This window comes from Lontra canadensis, unplaced genomic scaffold, assembly GCF_010015895.1.
Source record: "Lontra canadensis isolate GAN:19392208 unplaced genomic scaffold, GSC_riverotter_1.0 scaffold10, whole genome shotgun sequence".
NCBI lineage: Eukaryota > Metazoa > Chordata > Mammalia > Carnivora > Mustelidae > Lontra > Lontra canadensis.
This window is the reverse complement of record NW_022631004.1, coordinates 14,160,105-14,178,636: the sequence shown is the minus strand read 5'-3', so window position 1 is coordinate 14,178,636 and position 18,532 is coordinate 14,160,105. Positions and strand designations below refer to the sequence as shown.

At 50.6% G+C, this 18,532-nt stretch overlaps 1 protein-coding gene across 1 annotated transcript in view; it reads right to left on the bottom strand.

The window, feature by feature from the left end:
• The window catches only part of LOC116866607 (L-gulonolactone oxidase), a 31,109-nt gene that overhangs the window by 7,692 nt on the left and 4,885 nt on the right, over positions 1-18,532 (bottom strand). Inside the window, exons 4-8 of the mRNA XM_032855663.1 lie at positions 17,961-18,055; positions 14,363-14,453; positions 11,866-12,051; positions 2,221-2,328; positions 1,207-1,283 (exon numbers count right to left, since the gene is read on the bottom strand). Coding sequence (XP_032711554.1) covers positions 1,207-1,283; positions 2,221-2,328; positions 11,866-12,051; positions 14,363-14,453; positions 17,961-18,055 — 557 coding nt within the window. The remainder of the gene's footprint in view (positions 1-1,206; positions 1,284-2,220; positions 2,329-11,865; positions 12,052-14,362; positions 14,454-17,960; positions 18,056-18,532) is intronic.

Below are 18,532 nucleotides of genomic sequence, written 5' to 3'. Positions count from 1 at the left end.
TGGAGCACAGAGAATCGGACAGGGCTCTGCGAGGAGACATGGGGACGGCAACTGGATGCACAAGGCTGAAGCTACTTGCGCTCAATGGCTCAGAAATTGCACTCATTAAGTGTTCCACTCATGACAAACTCTACTCAAGACAAAAATAAAAAAGCACCAGGAGCAGCAGTTGAGAATGCTCACAGCAATGTTGTTTGTAACGGGGAAAAAAAAAAAAATCCTAGAAACAACCCAAATATCCAAGTATGGATAAACACAACATGGTAAATGCCTCCAGTGAAAAATGAGTATTTCCAGCTATCCATATCAACATGGGTCATTCTCACTATGGAAGCTGAATTACAGATATATTACTTTGGGATTCATAAAACTAAAGTATAAACAAAAGTAAGGGAATGATAAGCATAAAGTTCAGGGTGGTGGTTACTTCTTGGTAACCCCTTGGAGGCTGTGATCTGGGACTTCACGAAGACCACGCCAATTGTACGCATCTTGTTTCATTTCTTAAGCTGCTGGTAAGCCCATGGGTGCTTATTACATGATTCTTTATACTTTTGTTTTCTGTATTATTTTGCATGTATAAAATATTTTTTAAAAATTATATGATGCCATCCCATGTCTTGGCTGGATACAGAGTTACCACTGAAGTCCCCATAAAACCTTCCCCATCACTCAGCATTCCATGTCTGCCATGAACAGGCACAGCATGGGCCCCGAGCATGAGCACAGCTTTTATTTTATTTTATTTTATTTTATTTTATTTTATTATTTTTTTAAAGATTTATTTATCTGACACAGACAGACACAGTGAGAGAGGGAACTCAAGCAGGGGGAGTGGGAGAGGGAGAAGCAGGCTTCCCACCAAGCAGGGAGCCCAATGCGGGGCTCAAACACAGGACCCTGGGATCATTACCCAAGCCGAAGGCAGACGTCTAATTACATAGCCACCCAGGCACCCCATGAGCACAGATTTTAGGCTGGGAAGGAGGTAGAAAACAGGACGAGAGAAGATTTACATCATCGGGCATTGGTATTTTTTAAAAGCTCCCCAGGTAATTTGAATGTACACGCACGGTTGAAAATCACTGCTCTAGACCTAGGACACACACCCAATTTACATGCATAAAGGCCAGTGTGTTGTTCTGATGGACCACATCCTCAACAGCATACAGCATATGCCGGAAAAAGGTACCCTTGCATTCCTACCTGACCCAGAGCAGGAACTCCAATAAATAGAATCCGATGGCGTAGTCCCAAAACCAGTTGGCGCAGGAGGAGGGGGGCTGGGAAGAAGAATCTGTGATCAGTACAGGGGCAGATCTCAGCTGCTCTCCTACATATATGTATACATATACATATCCTTAAATTTTAGTTAGTTAACATACAGTGTAATATTGGTTTCTGTAGAATTCAGTGGCTGCTTTCTGACCTATGCATCACAGTGTCCCCTTCGAGAGATATGTGCCCCAGGAGTAGCTGCCTGTGTGTGTTTGGGGGTGACCAACCTACCTACCAGTACAACTGAAAGCCTTCTTTCAGTTCACTTCTTGGTGATGCAGTCAAATCTCATGCCCCTTTCATGTCACGTGTATTCATGTATTTCTGTATGTATTTATTCTGCACAAGACAAAGATGTGCATCAGTCCCTCCTCTTCCGAGCCCATGAGGCAGGTATCTAGCGATCATCCTTTATGAGCCCCATGCCAGCCCCTAACACACAATGAGTGTCACTGCTTTTGTTTGATCTCCCCCCTGAACATTCATCCTAAGGGATGGCTTCGTGTTCTGCTGAGAAGCAGCCCATTTGCTAAGGACATGGGGGAGAGACAAAACCACTGATTCCTTCACCTGTCCAGTTGGGGGTGGCAAAGATGGGGGTGTTGGAAGGAAGGTGGGGGTGTATTAGATGGTTTGTCCAGGTATAGCCCAGCTGCCTTGTACCCTATGTTATCCTAGCCTGTCCTGCCAATACTTCTGCTCCCCTTTCCCACATCTAGGCTGTCCCTTGCTCTCACTCCCACACATCCCTACCTGTGGTCACCTTGGACCCTTACTGGGCCAACTCTCCTTCCTTCTTCCACCCTGCTTCTGCCCTCACATTCAGTGATGCTCACTCTTGCTTTCCCTCTCACACCTCACTGATCATCGGGACAAAGACAAATGTCAGCCACCCTGGGGACTGCAGGCTATGTGTAAAGATGGGGATGATGCTGTTGCTACCTTATTGGTGTGGTCCTGGTAGATGACGCTGACATTCTCGCTGTGCGGGAACCAGAGGAAGCGAAAGTATTCGGATTTCTTGAGGTGGCTGTCCAAGTTGTTAAGAACCTGACCCCCACAGGAGGAGAAAGGAAGACTGTGTTGGTTATAGGATGATGGTGGGGGAAGTACTGGGAGTCAGGGCCTGGGGGTGCATCAGATTCTCCCCACCAAGGAAAATACTTACAATTGTCCTAACAATGCCAAATGACATGAAATGTGCCTTGTAATATGCTGGACATGAAGATGGTCCTTTTTGCATGTTGACTTCCTCAAGTAGCTCAGAGGAAAGAAATGATTTGTCTTGGCTGGAACAGTTCTTAGCTATGTGAGTTTGGGCAAGGCATGTAACATGCCTGTGCCTCAGGCTCCTTATCTATAAAATGGGACTAATCACAATACCCATGTCAGGACTGGTATGAATGCCTAGAGAGTGCTTACCATGGTGTCACAGACATGGTAAGCGCTGGACAGGTATAAGCTGCTGCTGTTGCTACCCTCACACTGTCATCACTGCCATCATCATCCTTGTCATCATCATCCTTTATCCCCATAATGCCTGATGAACAGAAGAATCTTGCTCTAATATGACTCATCACTGCACTCTTGGAGATGACATCACAGAGCAAATCATGTCTCCCTAAAACCCAACAAGCAGATATAGGACAATTTCTGAGACTGGGGTAGACAGACTGGGGGTTGACAGGGAGCTGGGAGGTTGAGAAAAAGCACCATTGGTCTTGGAGTAAGTTCTGATTGGAGCCCTGGTCTGCAGCTTACCGGCTGTATGACCTTGGAGGAGCCGTGTACCCTGAGCTTTGGCTTTCCCATCCATAACATGTGAGCATTTGTGCAATGAAATGACATAATCTACATCAAATCTCTTAAGTTCAGTGACTGTCCTGTGGGATGTGCCCAACAGTCTGGTTCTGGATCTGATCAATGCTAGCACACACACACATCAATAAACCAGTGCTAATCCCCCAAAAGTCCCTAGCTGGGACTTCCAGAAAGCCCTCTGAGTGCTCTGGGTAGCATCTCTCTATCTGTAGAATGATGACAGTGGTATCTTTCCTTCCTTCCTTCTAGGGCTATTGTGAGGATCAGGGGAGATCATGGATTTAAAAGTATTTTATAGGGACACCTGGGTGGCTCAGTCGTGAAATGTCTTCCTTCGGCTCAGGTCTTAATTCCAGGGTCCTGAGATCGAGTTCCCCATCAGGCTCCGAGCAGGGAGCCTGCTTCTTCCTCTTCCTGCTGTTCTCCCTCTTCCTGCTGTTCTCCCTGTTTGCACTTGCTCTGTTGTTCCCTCTCGCTCTCTGACAAATAAATACATAAAATCTTTTAAAAAATAAAAATACTTTATAAGCTGTAAACTCAACACATGAGAGAGGGAGGACAGAGTGTCAGGAAAAACAGGGAAAAAAAAAAAAAGCTTACTGCCCAAACACATTGTGGGGAATTTGGTACCCAACATAGACAAATGACTGGATCCAATCATGGGTCAATCCAGTGTCTAAAGAGGTTGGTGAGCTTGAGGAAGGATGGCCACATCTGATCAGGAAGAAAGGTGAAGTCAAGATGAAGCACTGAGATGAACCCATCTAGAACTTGAGTTTGGAGTGTCTGAGAGCAGTGGAGCTTTGGAATTCTGGCTCTTTGTCATGATTGTCAGGGAGACCCCCTGACTTGCTAGCCAGTGCATGGTACAGCCAGAGAGACAAGGATGGGTTGGATGATTGCTGCATTCAAGTGATGTGGCTGTCATCCTAACCCTCCCCCACCCCACCCTGGCTCCAATCTGTTGGTCCCTTGTTGTATTTCTGCAAATGTCTCCCTAGCCTTCTCCTGTGACCCACTGCTGCTGCTGTGATGTAGTCCAAGCCCTTCTTAGCTATCACCCATACTCTTTCTTTTTTTAAGATTTTATTTATTTGATATAGAGAGAGATCACAAGTAGGCAGAGAGGCAGGCAGATAGAGAGGGGGAAGCAGGCTCCCTGCTGAGCAGAGAGCCTGATGCGGGGCTCCATCCCAGGACCCTGAGGTCGTGACCTGAGCTGAAGGCAGAGGCTTAACCCACTGAGCCACCCAGGCGCCCCCGTCACCCATCCTCTTGCACAGCCTCATACTAGCCCCCCTTTCTCATCTCTCCAGACAACATCTACAGAGAACATACAAAGCACAGCTCAGAAATCCCCAGCAGCTCTCTATTTCCTACAGAATAAAGCCCACAAAACTTCGTTCAGCAGCCATGACCTCCGTCCACAAATACTGTCTGATACAATGACCACTGGCCCCACGTGGCCACTGAGCCCTGAAAAGTAACGTATCTGAATGGAGATGTATGTATATGATTCAAATGCTCCTCATAAAGCCATTTCCTCCCATTCTAAGTGGCTTCTACATACACTGCATTCATCTTAGAACTAGATTGTCATTACTGAAGCATCCCTCTCTCTCTGAAACTGAGCAGCATTCTCTTCCAGGTCAGGGACTGTTTCACCCAGCTTTGACTCCCCCTGCTAGAGCACAGATAAGTACAATTTTTGTAAAGAACCAGATAGGACATATTTCAGGCTTTGGGGGCCATATGGTCTCTGTTTCAACTACTGAACTCTGCTGTGGTAGTGTGAAAGCCATTAAAGACAATACATTGACAATGGGCGTGGTTGTGTGCCAATAAAAGTTTATTTACAAAAGCAGTGAGACAGATTTTGCCTGCAGGCTGTACCTTCTCAACCCCTTGCCTTAGAGCTGCTGGCACAATGCCTTGCACAGAAAATGCTGGAGTATCCTATCACTCCTTGTTGGAAGAGGAAGGACTTTCCTGCTGTGCTGAAGGCCCAGGAGAAGTTCAGGATGAAATCCCAGGGCCTCTGTCTCTATCACTTCCACCCTGATAGGGTGATGGACCCATGGTCCACAGGATTCATGTGGGGAGCCTCTGTGCAGAGCTAATTTTTCCCCTGGGAGAGCCAGGAACACAGCCTGTTGGCTTGGCCTGGAGGATGGGGCGGGACACTGGGCAGGAGAAAACCACCTCATCTCCTCCTTGTTGTCATCCCAGGCCATCCCCCTCTATTGCCCAGAATCCCAACTGTAAATGTAATAATGACACCCTTCTCAGCTCTGGTGCCAGAATCCAGCTTCCTACACAGAATGGAGTGATGAGACTCAGGGCCCTCATTCCATTTTGTGCCTCTCTCCTGACACCAGCCATTTGTTTTCCTCCTTGCATGAGAGAAACAAGGTATATATTCCCCAGTCCAACACACAATTATAAGCTTCTAGAGGCATGAACCATGCATAATGAAGCTCTGGACTCTCCGTGTCCCCCAACTGAGCACCAAGAGGCTGCTGAACGGTGGTGGAACAGTGACACCCCCGCCCTTGCCAAACACACACACACTGTAAATTAACGTCTCTCCTTCAGGACCCACAAACCATCCTATCTGGAGGAAGATGGTCCCTAGGATCATGGACTTCCTTGATCTGACTTGGGTCTCCTGGGAGCACTACCACAACAATTTGGGTCCCAGAGGACTCTCCCCCTTGGCACATTACAGGCATGAAGGGTTCTAGCAGATTCTGTCCCCCACAGATTTTGATGTTGTGGCACTGCTGAGCTGGATTTTGAGAACTGGCTATCAGGCTTGGGAGCAGAGGGCTCCAAGTTGATGGGTGTGTGTTGGGGTGGTAGGTTACTCAGCCTCAGCAAAGTGGCTGGCATCTGGACAGGTTGGTGACACACTAAAACCAATCCTGCTTCCTGGGGCCCTACAGGAGCGGTGACGAGGCAGCCAGCTGTCATCATCACATCTCATTATGCTTTGGGTGGCATAAAGGGCAAAAAGGTTGACAACAATTTCTAAGATCTTCATGCCTTCTGAAGATGGGAGCAGATGAGGAAAATCCCAGGAAGGATGGATTTTTAATAAACTGCTGATCAACTGACCTTGAATTACCTTGCATTGAGCACTGCCTTGTATTTTGTGGGTGCTGGGGAGTAAGAAGCCTCAGATAAAATCCCTGCCTCCAGAAACAAGTCACCAAGCAGCCAAAGGGAAGGGGGAACATTTCAAGAAGTGGTGACGATGTCCAGGAGCAAAACGGGTGACCAGCACCCCTAGCCTGGAAAGTACAGCCTTTGACTTGGATTTTGGGATCCACACACAGCAGATGTTTCTAGCAATGTTCTCTGTGAGTAAAGTCAGAGAGAGGAGGCACTGGGGGTTCCTCTCTCTGAGGCTCTAAAGGAAAGGGCAGAGGGTTCACCTGTTGTGTTTCCTTGAGTCCTGACAACATCTCACAGGGACAGTGGAGCTCTAGAGACTCCTCTAGACTCACACAGTGTCAGCAAAGACACGGGGCTTCAAACCTGGTAGTCTGACTTGGAGAGGCATTTCCAAGCTCTTCACCACACCCCTCATGATGGGTCTATTTGGGCTCTTCCAAAGTTCAAGGCTAGAAGACCCACAGTAGGTATTTTATAGACACGTGCTGGGTGGAAGGCAGGAAAGAGGAGAAAAGGGAAGGAAAGACATAATAAGGGAAGGAAAAATGGCGGAGCAGCTAGTGTTCAAACTTAACTTTATGTACAAGAAGCGACTATTCTCCTTTGTCCTGGTTTCCTGCCCTCCTACTGCTCAAATGCTCCTCCTGTACCCAGGACGAGTCAACCTGGAGGGCTTGGCCATCAGGGACAAGCCCATGGTCAGAGGACATGCGCTGCGGAGCTGCGCACATCTTAGAGCCGCCAACACAGAGCAGCAGCTTGCCACCCCCCACGGAGGAGGGAGTTTCCTGGCAACCTAAATGGCCAAAAACAAGGAGTAGTTACCAATGCCAGAACAGGAGGGTGCCCTGTCTTCCTGTTGGTTCTCAAAAACGCAGGCCTCGTGAAGGTTAAGTTCACGAGGTTAGTTTTCCTTTTAGATGAGAGGGAAAACATCCCAGGCTGAGCAAGGGGGAGAAGTTGTTCTAATGACCATTTTCTGATCCTTTCCTTTGCTTCCAAGGGTTTGTTTCCTTTGAGGGGAGCAAGGTCTGTGTTGTGTTAGCTCCTTTCCCTAAGCATTCAAAGCCTCTCGAAGGTGCCCTTTAAAGGTTGATTTGAGTGGAGAGAGCAAAAGCAAATTAAATATGGGGCCATCTATTGCACAGCCCCCTTGGAATAAATCACAGGGCTGCAGATGCTGCTGACCTTCTGCGGCAGTCCTTGTTTCTGCCTGTGCGAGTGTGGGGAGGGCTGTGGGAGGATTCCACGGAAGCTGATGAGAGCCTCTCAGGGAGGAAGGCCAGCTCTGCATCAGTGCTGGGGGAGAGCAGCAGTCACTGGCTCACAGAAAGGGGGAGATCCACAGAGTGCTTGCTGTCTCACAGAATCCTACTCCATGAGCCCCCTTGGGGTGAGCTGGGGTCTATGTGGGAGCCGTGGGGGGAATGTTCCTTATAGGGCTCATGCCTCTCCTCAGGGGCAGGGTCCAGGCACTTCACCAGATGCTCCAAAGGAGAGAAACAGTAATGCCAGAAGTGACTCTTGCCTCCAGGGTGTGGCGAGCAGGTGAGGGGACAGCTTCGAATCCAAGTGCTGCTCTGACAGAATGTCAGAGCTGAGAAAGCTCTTAGGGGCCATCTGCTCTGACTCTGCTTTTAAAAGGTAAAGAAACTGGGGAGCCCAAATGTGAGGGATTTGCTCAATCAGGGCCAGACTCGGGGGGCTCTGCCTCCCTCCCTGGAGACCTTTCATTACATCCTGTTGAGCGTTTATTGGCGTGTGACTGTGGGGGGGGGCGGGGGGCTACTTTGTCTTTTAGGAGAGGAGATCTCCACTGCTATTTCTCATGTGTCATCACAACCTTTCAAAATCAAAGAAGTCAGGGGGCGCCTGGGTAGCTCAGTCAGTTCTAAGCGTCTGCCTTCGGCTGGGGTCATGGGTTCGAGCTCCACATCAGGCTCTGTGCTCAGCAGGGAGCCTACTTCTCCCTCCCCCTCTGCCTGCCACTCTCCCTGTTTGTGCTCTCTCTCTCTGTCAAATAAATAAATAAAATCTTTTTAAAGAAAACTAAAGAAGTTGGAAGCTATGAGAACATAGCCCATTGCCTAGAGTCACTTAGAATTTTCGAGGATGTCATGTCTAAGTTAGAAGTCTCCACGTTGAGGTAAGTTGGAGACAAAAAAATCCTTGAGCTCTGGATAGACACGGAGGCCAGCCTGTGTGTCTGTGTGTGTGTGCGTGCGTGCATGCACATGCATGTGCACACACATGTGTGAGTGTGCTGGGGTACAGTAGAGGCCTGAGCTCAGGCTCCCCTAGAATCAGGACTTGGCTATAATTACTATTAGTCGATCTCAGCTGGGTCAGGGGAGGAGCAGAAAGTGAACAGACCAGGTACCAGGAGACTGTCCATCCACTCAGCTGTAATACCCTAGCAGGAACCGGGGCTGGTCCTACTGGCAAAAAGCAGCCATTTTTTAAAAATCTCCAGGTCAAAACCTTCAGCTTAAAGTAACAAGTGGTGACCTATGTGAGAGGCAGGAAAACAGATTCAACTATCAAGCACATGACAGCCCCTTCTTGCCTGAAAGTGGTCTGTGCTGCACTTCCATCCCTTAACCTGCCCTGTGCTCCACTGAAACCATCTCCAAGGTCAGCTACAACCTCCTCATGACCACACCGGTTAACACTCCAATTCCCCATGGAAATGCACCCCGTTGCCAGCTCCGTCCCAGACTCCTGGCATCCCCTGCCCTTGTAACCAACCTCTCCTCATTGGCTTCATTCCTCTATAACCCATTCTCCTTGGCCTCCTTCCTGACACCCTTCCCATCTTCTTTCCACTCCCTTCACACCCAAACCCACCCTCTCTGGGTGATCTTGCCTATCCTGTGACCACCTAGGGCGTGGACGACCCCTACTTTGGCCTGAACTGTACACATTCCACATTCATATATCAAAATCCTAACCCCCAGGACCTCGTAATAGGACTGTATTTGGAGACAGGGACTTTAAAGAAGCAATTAAGGTTAAATGAGGTCATTGCGTGGGCCCCAGTCCAACTTGGCTAACGCCCTTGTAAGAAGAGAGTACGACACAGATACACACAGACAGGATACCCCATGTGAGGACATGCAAGAAGACAGCCGTCTAGAAGCCAAGGGGAGAGTGCTCACGAGGAACCAACTCTGTAGACATCTTGGTCCCGTCCATGCTATTTGTTACCACAGCCCCAGCAGACTAACACAACCTCTCAATCTCTACCCCGAGCCTCTGCCTCCTGCCCGAGTTCCAGTACCAGCTGCCTTCCAATACCTCCATGTGAGGCACCTCAAACCCGAGTTCCCAGGCTAAACTCATCATCTCGCTCCCCACACCTGCTGTGCCTCCTGGATTCTCCACCTCCATGGGAGCGCTCTTCCTGCCTCCCGCTTCTGACTCCCTCGACTCCATACTCAGCTGCTAAGTCCTACTGGTTCCTCATTTCAAGTATCTCTTGAACTTGTGCCGTAAAGAAAGTGGGCTTGTCTCTATATTTCAGCCCCTTGAGTACCTCTCCAGTCTAATGCCCACTCTACCTCATTCTCTCCCACATCTCCCTCCCAGCTCTGACTCTGGTCAGAGCTCTCTCTGCTAGACTCCCTTGGGACTTGGCGGTTGTTATGAACTATTTCCTTGGCTCCTGGCTGGGCCATCTGCACTGGTTATGGTCTCCAGTGTCAAGTCCCAGAGCAGGTTGCTTAGTCTGTTGGTTTGCTGAGGAGAAGGGGATACCCAGGCTTCCCAGCTAAAGCCTGAGAGGAAGGCAGGGGTTGTATCTCAGTGGGGGTCCCTGCCACATCTTGCCCCATGACCAGGATGGAGGGGTCACCCCCGTAAGAATTAGAGAAGGGAAAGCCTGAGAATTCTAGAGACACGAGGGCTAAAGGGAAAATCGATCCTTGCAGCAGGTGGTTGGAATGTTATTCTGTGGTCTCAGGAATTACCCTAGAGTTTCAAATGCTGACCCCACAGGAGGCCTCAGTCAACATGCCTGGCACTGAACAGAATGTAAGATGCTTTCTGAACCCCACTTGGGGTCAACAGGGGTCTAGACTTGCCCTCTAGCACTGGTGGAGAAGATTGTAGCTGGCTGAGCCAGGCCTAGGTGGCCCCAAAGGACTCCGAGTCTGGGCTGCTTCCAGCCATACCCTTGTGGGCCTCCCTGGTTTAGCCACACCTTGTCCCTGCCAGACAGTTCCATGAAATGTCCTTGTCCCAAAACAGTCCTACTTTCTTAGGCCAATGCTCAGGCAGTTCATTTGCCAATTATTTTCCCATCAGACTCAGTACTGGTACTCCAGGGATCAACGCCGCCTCCCATCATAGCTGTGCAATCTCTTTCTTACCACCAACTGGGAGATCTGGGGATCTATTTCCACCAAACACCATACCTCTGAGTAAGGGGGCCTTCCAAATGTAGGGCTTTGCCCTGTAGCTTCATGCATTAAAAATTCTGAGGTAAGGATTTTAGACCTGGTTCTAAATAACTGTATTCTTCTTTTATCACTGACTAGGTACCACTGCGGACATATTTTAATACTGAATTAGATAATTGATGTGTGTTACCTGATATAATCCTCATATTCAATCCTTTAAGGTAGATATTACCAACTTTCTTTTTGGATGAGGAAACTAGGGCTTAGTAAGTTTAAATGACAGGCTCAAGGTCACAGCTTAGAAATGGCAGAGCCAGCATTCAAGGCCAGGTCAACTGGATAGCCAATCCCACCTTACCCATGTTGGGTCAGTAATGCTTACATCATTCACTATTTCAACTGTGCAGAGGGTCTACTCGTATTGAATGATGAGGTGACCACGGAGGCGCTCGAAGACCAAGGACCTTGGAACCATAGATTTGACTCCCATAGACTTAGTGATTACCAGGCATTTCAGGGCTGTTGCCTGCTACCCATCCATGTGTCCATCCATGCATCTGTGTATTCATGAAACCAATTATCCATCCATCCATCCATCCATCCAACCATCCATCCATCCATCCACGTATCTATCCGTATGTCTCTGCAACTGTTAACCCATGCACCCAGCTGTCCATCCATCCATGTATCTGTCCATGCATCGATCCATCTCTCCAGTCAGTCAGCCAGGCAACGTGCTTTATGTTCATTCCCAAAACATCACTATTAGTCAGAAGTCATCCTTTCCACCCTCCATCATCTAGATCCACATTCCTTGTGTGTTACCTTGGGCAGCCAGCCCAATGCAAAGTTAGCCCACCCGCTTGGCTGTGAAGCCATTGTAAAGGGAATCCTGGGCACCTGCTATAGCTCAGTGCAGTCGAGAGTTAATGCCTTCCCAGAGCACCCAACCTCCCTTCTCACCCAGATGTCTGCCAACCCCAGGCAGTTCCTCTGAGCTTCACTGACCTGCTCAGAAAGGGACATGGCCACAGTATCCTTGGGGCAAGGAAGAGCTAGAAAGGTCAGCCCACTCCCCTATTCAGGGGGCCTGCAGAGCCCCCCGGGGCCGTCAGTGGAGCATGACCTACCCGTCAGCATCCTCCCTTTATTTTCTGAGGTTGAGCAGGGGCGAGGAAGATGCCAGTACCTCTTCCAGGGTGGAGGGGAAGGAGACCTCCTGCAAGTGGAACTGGGGAACACACTGCAGGGTGACGGTGAGGATCACTCCCAGACAGCCCAGGTGCACCCGCGCCGCCTGGAACACCTCTGCGTTGCTGGACTCGGAGCACTCCAGAATGGTCCCGTCGGCCGTCAGCAGGGTCAGCGCCACCACCTAGCCGTGAAGAGCGGTGCTTCAGAACCCCGGTGGCACTTCCCTTAGACCCCAGCTGAGGCCTTCCCTGCCCTGTATGTCCTGGGAAGCCAGGAGGGGAGGTGTCTATCCCCAGAAGATCAATGCCACCTGGCCACAGGGCAATGGGGAACCGGAGGCTCTGTCCAGCAGCATCAGCCCCTGCGCTCTTACCCCCAGTGCCCATTTCCAGAGGAATCCTCTTTTCTCACCGGTTTAAGTACTTCTCCACACCCTGCTACCTGCTAATTCGGATGGAAACTGCTTTTGACACGTGTAGTTGGCGGCTGGGGGCTCGAGGTGAGAGAACGGACAAAGCTGAACTAATTCCCACGAACAGCGACCAATTCCAGAGGGGAGAAATTGGCAGAAACGGGGCACGATGGCCATCTGTAGGAGTGAGGGCATCAGAACCATTTTTGTAGAAACCAGATTTTGTCCATGCTCCAGAGCTGTGAGTAAGAACTGGCCAGTGAAACCCCTCAGCAGGGTCCAGCCACAGATAAAGGTAGGCACTTCTTTACTAGCTGTGTGACCTTGGGCATGTTATCCAACCCCTGTTTCCTCATCTGCAAAATGAGGGCAGTAACGTCTCAGAGACAGTGTGTGCCATATCCAGCTGAGTGTCCGCTGTACAGTGGATGCTGAAATGTCAATCCCCTCCCCTCGTTCCTGGCCCCTGGCATAATATAAAACAGCAGGCCTCTCCCGCTCCTTTCCAGCTGAGCTCCCTAAGGAAAGGGGGTAGGAAATCTGCGCATTTTGATTTGTGGTCACCCAGAATTATTTCATACTCTGCTGAACATTCCCCCCCGAGCTTGGAGAGGGTCGTGGAATGTCCACAGAGGGCTCCGAGTGCCAGAGGATCAGGTCCCACAAAGACTTTTTTTTGCTGCGGCAGCTCTTGCCTCAAGCGCGATGAACACAGGTGCCCTTGGTTGGTTTCCCCTTTCCTGGCTCACGCCAGGACACCCTTTACCTGCCGGGGGATTCTGTGGGGCTTTGTGGTAGAAAGAGGGAAGGGAGAAGGACAAGAGCAACCAGAGTCTGTGCACAATGCTGATGAGAAAGCAAAGTTTTAAGGCCAAGTGTGAACTAGGTTTCCCATGTGGTATACAAGAAAACAAATATATATTAAAAAAAAAAAGAAAAAGAATCTCTTAGAAATTGCTTTTGGGCTATTTTCCTTTGATCTCAGAGCTGCTCTGAGACCAGAGCACATGGGATCCAGTCCCCAGAAGTCACACGGAGACAATGCTTACTGGGGCATCTGCTTACCTCAGGAGAGAGCCACACACCTGGGTAGTTGACTAGGGGTCACTTAAGTGACCCCTGTGGTCCAATCCCCAGCCATCCTGAAATTGCTTTTACAGCACAGAGTGGGAGCTTCAGAAAGGCCCCCATCTTACAAGCAAAACTCATCACGAATGTTTATTGAGCACTAACTGTGTATGCTCTTTTAAGTACCCCGGATGCATTGCAGTTGTGACCACCCCCATTTTCCAAGTGAGCAAACCAAGGAGGCCAGAGGTAGAGACAGCGATCTCTCCCGGCCCCGAGTGAGCGGCCAGCCTCCCCGGGCGCACAGCCGGGCCTGTCAGGAAGCCCCTCTAACAGGCAGCTCCCAACACAGAAATCACACATTGTCCTCGGCTCAGCCATGTAGGTTAACATAAGCTACCTCCTTTGGTCCCCCTGGCTTCTCTCTGAATTACAGAAGAAAACACGGAGGTCCGGAGAATTTAAAGAAGTTGCCTACAGGCGCACACCTCCTGTATGTGGGAGGCAGCTTTTGAACCCAGATCTGAGTCCCGAGTCTGGTTGGTAACCAGTTCCCCAGACCGGTCTCTCCTGAAGTTTAAGAAATGCTTTTCAATGGCCATCAGGGGCAGATCTGGGCCCACACCTGCTGGACTCCACTCCAGGTGGCCCCCGCTCCGGTCCTGGCCCTTCCCCTCCCTTGCTAACCTCGGAAGACCTCTTGCTCTTAGAGGGGATGGAAGCTCTCGCTCTACTTGCCCTTTTCCACAGGGTGGCCCGGACACTCCTGAGAGGCAGGGGTGTCTCATCACTTGTTATCTATTGCAGACAAACGAGGCTTAAAGGAGAGAGAGTGGGTGGAGGGCACCTGCCAGAGGGAGGGAGCTGGGCTGGCTGAGACCCACGTGGAATTGAGCCGACACTGCCCGCAGAGCCCCTGATTTCCTGGGGCTGCCTGGAAGAGGTGTTCATCCATCCCCCACCCCATGGCCATCAGTGGCAGTCAGTGGAGCAGCCAAGTCGGGGGACTCACCTGGGTGGCCAGGATGCCATGTTTGATCCCAGTGTTGTGCGTTCCAGACCCAATGACGCCCCCTGCGGTCACATCTGACACAGCTCCCAGGCTGAGCTCAACAGGAGGGAGTGAAAGGGACAGAAGGGACTGGTGGTTAGGATTTCCTGGGACCATACCCTCTCCCTCCTCTGGGCTGCAGGACGAGGCCCCTTAGAGGAGAATAATAAATTCATCTCTTGTCTACGCTCTGGCCCTAAATGTACCGTGACTTAGTTTGTCTGACTCGGTGGCCCTTCCCTTCTCTGAGCCTCTGCCTCCTTGTCTCAGGGGCCTGTCAGTTAAGCTGGTGGGGGCACGGTCCAGCTCTGAGGTGGCCTGGCTGCCCAGTTCTGGGGTTTCTGCAGTGTGGGACCATCCCTTTCCACGGGCCCCATCTGCCAACAGTATCTTCTCCACCAATCAAAGGCCCAAACGCTCCTGCGAACAGCTCTAGCCCCAGCCAGTCAAGGCCTGTGGAGTCCCTGAGGGAGTGACCTGGTTCCAACGGCTCACACAGGTGTCCCAGGAAGGTATGAGGAGGCAGGAGCTTCCCTGAACCCACAGGAGAGGAGGAGGAGGAGCTGCTGGTCACCCTTTGCGGCCCCCAGGACGAGCCCAGGTCTCAGCCCAGAGTCCTGGGCCCTGGAAGGAACACTGACAGCACTGCATGTGAACCCCAGGGACGGGAGTCCTGAGGGGGAGCAGGAGCCCTCTAGAGGCACTCTCTGGGAGCAGGAATTAGGAGGATGTGCCCAGAACTCAGGGAAAGTGTGCTCAAAAATCCTACTTCTTAAGAGCGTCCTCTGAGACATCCCAGCTGCAGCTTAAAGGAGAAGAAAACCAGTGTTTATTTTACTAAAGGCCCCCGGGTGCCGCTGCGGCGGGGAGCAGTGTGTGCTACCCAGCATCATCACGACAGCGCAGCCCACATGAGAAATGGGCTCAGCGGCTGAAGCCATGTGCCCACCACTTCACGCACCCGGGCTCCCCGAACACACCGAGGGTCTCTGAGGCAGGTGGGCCCTGACTCCCAGAGGCACTGCAGGACACCTTCAGTGAAGGCAGTGATTAGGACGGCCAGCCTCAGACCTTCCTGTAGAGGCGGTGAGACCTGGGGGGCTGTCCTGGCAGAACAGGGAGAGGACGAAGAAACCCAAGCTTCTCCAGCCTCCCCTTACTCATCCCCATTACCACGTTTGTCTCTAGTCTTGTCTCTCTGTCCACATGAACTGGTTTACTTCTGAAAATACCAAAATAGATTTTTTTTTTTAAAATAAAGATTCTATTTACTTATCTGAGAGAGACAGACAGAGTAGGAACAGGGGGCAGTGGGGGAGGGTCAGAGGCCGAGAGAGAAGCAGACTGAGCCGAGGGCTTGATAAGGGAGTAAATCCCAGGACCCTGAGATCGTGACCTAAGGCAAAGGTAGACTCTTAACAGACTGAGCCACCTAGGCATCCGGAAAATACCAGAATGTTGAAAGAGGATCATGGAATCCTGCGCTCAGGAAATCCTCCAACGTGAGGAAAGGCATAGCACAAAGACGTTCATCGCAGCCCTACGTAGAATCGTGACCACCTGAGAAGGACCTCAGCGCCCACAAAGGGGTGGTTCATGGAATTCAATGTGTCTCGTCTTCTCCATGTAGCCTACCAGACTAAAAAGCAGTATGGAAATGGGCCTGTGACCACTGTGTTCAAAGAAGTAAACTGGATTACAGTGAGGCCCTGAGGGAGAGGGGTCAAGGAAGGAAGGGTCAGACTAGCCTCCGGGAGGCTCGAGAGCACACAGCCAGAGGAAAGATCATCTCAGGACCTGCGGATCGAGGCACCGGCAGAGCCAGAAGGTCAGTGAGCACAGATTTTACTGAGCCGTTACGTGGGCCGTCTTTAACTCATCCAGGTCTCTGAGCGCCCTGTTTTCAGACCCATTTTCTACGCCTGAGGCCCAGACGGGTCAAGGAGCTTGACTGACAGGGAACAGCAACAATTGTACCCAGGCCCTCTGCTTCTGAAGCTGGGGTCTACACCAAGCTGCTGTCATGCCTCCTCCAGTCCACCACATGGGGGAATATTCCAGAATTTTCCAGGTATGTGACTTCGGTAAGCCACTTCGCCTCAGACCCCGGTTTCTTCCTCTGGAACTAGGCTTCTATTCCTCACCTGTCAAGCACCCAGCGTAGGGTCTGACCCAGCTCTGTTCTTCTCTTCAGCCCCCCAGCCAGATACTCCTGGAGTCCCCACAGCATTCTTAGAGCTGTCTACCCAGGCTCCTGTGCGATACACAGGGTAAGACTCCTGACTCTGAGTGGCAGAAGGGCCCCAGGCAGGCATCCACTTGAGGAGGATTGGGTCCCCAGAGGGGAAGAGAGACAGACCATGAACAAGCCTCAGAGTCCAGAAGCTAATGCCCATCATGACTAGAATATGACTCCTCCTGTCATCACTGGTCACAGATTCTGTCCCACTATCTGCTCAGGGCGCCTGTGTGGCCCCACCCCCCCACCCCCACTTCCAGGACTTTTGCTTGTGCTGTTTTCTCTGCCTAAATCCCCTCTTTCCTCTTTTTTTTCTGATTTATACCTGGTTACCTTTTAGGACTCAGTCCAGGGGCCCCTTCTGCAGGCCCCCTGATTCCTATCCCCTCATATGTTCCTCTGCCTGCCAAGGCTGAGAGCCCCACAGTGCCCCCAGACACTTCTCTGACTTGAACCCACTGTCTTGCATTATGCTTATCATTTTGGGTGTTGGTCTGTCCCTTGACAGGAGTTCCTTGGGTGTACTCATCTTTGCCTCTTAAGGGCCTGAACAAGACCTACACATAGTAGACACCTCATAAATGTTTGAGTTGCCATGGTGTTTGGAGAAGCAGGAACAGAATAGACGATTTCCAGAGTAAAAAGATGTAGCAGTGCCTCCAGGCCTGTGGTAAGAGAGCTCAGGCAAATGGACCACCCATGCTTAAAAACAAACAACAGGCTTCAGTGAGTGCAGTTTCCAGCTGCAAAGGAACTGCTACCCCACTATCCAAAAACACCTGTCATCTTTATCCAATGGTTGAAATTCCACAGTTAGACATTCAATCCTTTGGCTATATCTGACACCTGTTTCAGTGGAAATCCCCCGATATTAAATCCAGGCGATGACTGACACGTTTGGCTAGGGAGATGAGTACACCCATAGGTAAGGATGCCCCAAAGTCCTGTGGCTCAGGCAGCAGGTCCTTCGGTTCCTCTGCACTTACTTGGCGTACCTTTCTGTCTGGGTCCCTACAATTGTCTATTGCAAGTTTTAAGAAAAATTTAATCCATAGTTTTCCAGCCCCTTTACAAGACTCTTCCTTAATGCCTGGCCCGTCTCTGACCTGTTTCTTTGTATTCTCACACAACAGTCCCTGAACTCATGGGGGATGGGAGACAGGTACCCCACAAAGGAAAGAACAGGGGTCCAGAGAAAGGGGATGTGCCCTGGGAAGTGTTTCTCTCTCTCCTGCCAGATCCTTGAGTGTCTGGCCGAGACCGCAGGCAAGGGGTGGAGGTCAGCATTGGCCCACCAGGAATGAGAGAAGTGGCTCTTACTTGGACAAGGCCAGGCCGTGCTTGCCCAGCTGTGGGTGCAGGTCAGCCAGGAGGATGCCAGCCTCCACAGTCACCTGCTTCTTCTCTGTGTCCACCTGCAAGAGACCAACATGGGCTGGGGTCAGCTAGGCTCTCACCCAGCCCCCACCCGGCAGCCACTGCCCCACGAATAAGAACGTATCTGTCCCAGCCTGCGGTCAACTCAAGCCACCGCTTGCTGCAGGCAACCAAAGGGAGGATAGGCAGAGCTCTATATTTGCTGGAGTTCTGGGAATACCGTCATCCCCCCTTATCTACAGGGGATGCTTTCCACAACCCCCAGTGGATGCCTAAAAATGCAGATAACACTGACCTTTACATAGACCATGTTTTTCCCTACATACACACACTTATGATAAAGTTTAATTTGTAAATTATGCACAGAGAATAACAACCGTAACTAAAAATAAAATAGGACAATTATAACAATATACTGTAATGAAGGTTACGGGACTGCAGTCTCTCTTAAGGTATCTTATCATACTGTGCGCAGCTTTTCTCGTCCTGTAAGGATGTGAGATGGTAAAATGCCC